The sequence below is a fragment of the Lucilia cuprina genome, chromosome 5 (assembly GCF_022045245.1).
Source record: "Lucilia cuprina isolate Lc7/37 chromosome 5, ASM2204524v1, whole genome shotgun sequence".
In the NCBI taxonomy this organism is placed as follows: Eukaryota; Metazoa; Arthropoda; class Insecta; order Diptera; family Calliphoridae; genus Lucilia; species Lucilia cuprina.
The window spans coordinates 62,579,517-62,581,743 of NC_060953.1; the positions used below are offsets into that span (position 1 = coordinate 62,579,517).

The window sequence follows — 2,227 nt, forward strand, 5'->3', positions numbered from 1 at the left end:
GTTATGAGTGGTGGTGGTCTCTAACCAAAATTGGGAAAATCGCATTAAAATAAACAAGGTCGTTGACGACGACTACAGATGTTGGAGAGGTAGAGAGAAAGAAAAATCATTAAACGTCATCAATATGTGTAAAACAAATAAAATGTTTATAAAAACTCTATGAGTCATGGACAAATCTTTTTCATATGTTCTCACAGTTTAACTAAAAAAAAAAAAATAAATAAAACTGAGATATAATTTAATTACCCAAAAATAAAGAGCAAAAGTGGGAGAGATAGAGAGAAAGAGTAAAACGCAACTAACAGATACTTTCATTGTTTATTAACACACACCTAAAAAGTAGCTAGACATTATATGTTCGCCCGCACTGTACTGTGGTGGCCACTGCAAAAAGATCATGTTTAGACAGAGAAGGCTATAGGGTACTTTTAATTTACTTGCTAGTCAACTAACATAAGTATAAACGAGTTATATATAGCGGCAGCTTGCTAAGAGTGAGTGATACAAGTGTATTTAAAACATTTTTAAAAAAAAAGTATCTATGAGTTTGTTATTATGTGTGGGAATTTTCTTTGTGTGTTTTTTTTTGCTGTTCGTGTTGCTTTCAACATTACTCAAGCGCTTACTTAGTTAATGCAGTGATTTCAAAGTGTTTGGGTGTGTTTGCCATAATTTAAATAGAAAAAACAGAAAAATTAAAAGAAAAAAATCTAACCAACGCAATTGAGTATCTAATAGATACCACCACGAAGTTCATAATTAATTACTGGAATACAAAAAAGAAAAGAAACATTGTCAAAACTAATAAGAAAAAACGTCAAACGAATTGGAAATTTTTATCAAAATTATTAAGAAATAACCACAACAACAACAACTTATTAATAAAATTATAAAATTTTTAAAAAAATTAAAAAAAAAAACATAGTTTGCAAAAAGAAACAACGATTGTGTAATCGAAACGCAGCTGGATTTTCATAGAAATTTCTGCATAAATTAAATTAATATTTAATAATAAAAATATACAAAATCATATCACTATATAAAACACCACAACAAATACAATACAAAACTTTAAACAATGCAAGCGATTAAATGTGTAGTAGTGGGTGACGGTGCTGTGGGTAAGACTTGTCTCTTGATCAGTTACACCACTAATGCTTTTCCCGGTGAATACATACCCACCGTATTCGATAACTATTCGGCCAATGTTATGGTCGATGCCAAACCCATTAATTTGGGTCTTTGGGATACAGCCGGTCAAGAAGATTATGATCGTCTACGCCCTCTCTCCTATCCACAAACTGATGTCTTTCTCATCTGTTTCTCTTTGGTAAATCCTGCCTCATTTGAGAATGTACGCGCCAAATGGTATCCCGAGGTACGTCATCATTGCCCCCAAGTTCCCATTATATTGGTGGGCACTAAATTGGATTTGCGTGACGACAAGGCCACCATTGAAAAGCTTAAGGAAAAGAAACTCACACCCATTACCTATCCCCAGGGTTTGGCTATGGCCAAGGAAATTGGTGCCGTTAAATATTTGGAATGTTCAGCTTTAACACAAAAAGGTTTAAAAACAGTATTCGATGAAGCCATCCGTTCGGTTCTATGTCCAGTTATGCGCATGCCCAAAAGACGTAAATGCATGATATTGTAAAAAAAAGAGCATTTCGAGGAGCAACAACAAACTCTATTATAGAGCAGGAACTCTAGAGAATCTATTAAGATCAATTTATGAAGTTATTAAGAATTTATCACACAACGACTTTAACAACCTCCTAGGGAGGAAATTAATTCATAAAATGAAAATAAATTTTTTAACGATAAGAACAAAACCACAAGTTGAAAGCTAAAAACTATAAGTCGTTAAAATTTAACAAATTACACAAACTAATAATAAACAAAACAAAATTAAAGTTTTCCATTTTATTATAAAATAAATAAAAATATTATTATTAAACTACATAACAGTGATGATGACAATCTGTTAAACTATATAAATTATTATTATTTAATTATTTTTTTTGTTTCTTATAAGGGTTTTAAAACAATTTAAATTTTCTTTATATTTTTCTTATTATTATTTTTTTAGTTTTTTTTTTCATTTGTGATCTTTTTTATCTTTATATGTATTTTTTTATACGTATGTATGTATGTCTGTATGTATTTTTGTATATTATATATATTGTATTTATGTAAAATTTAAGTAGAAAAAAAATAAAAACAA

General features: G+C 29.8%; 1 protein-coding gene across 1 annotated transcript; it reads left to right on the forward strand.

Annotated features, from left to right (window-relative positions):
- The first annotated feature begins 475 nt into the window (after positions 1-475).
- Positions 476-1,992, forward strand: LOC111684828 (ras-related protein Rac2). Its single transcript, XM_023447035.2, has one exon. The coding sequence runs from the start codon at positions 1,079-1,081 to the stop codon at positions 1,655-1,657; it is 579 nt and encodes a 192-aa protein (XP_023302803.1). The 5' UTR covers positions 476-1,078; the 3' UTR covers positions 1,658-1,992.
- The last annotated feature ends 235 nt before the right edge of the window (positions 1,993-2,227 follow it).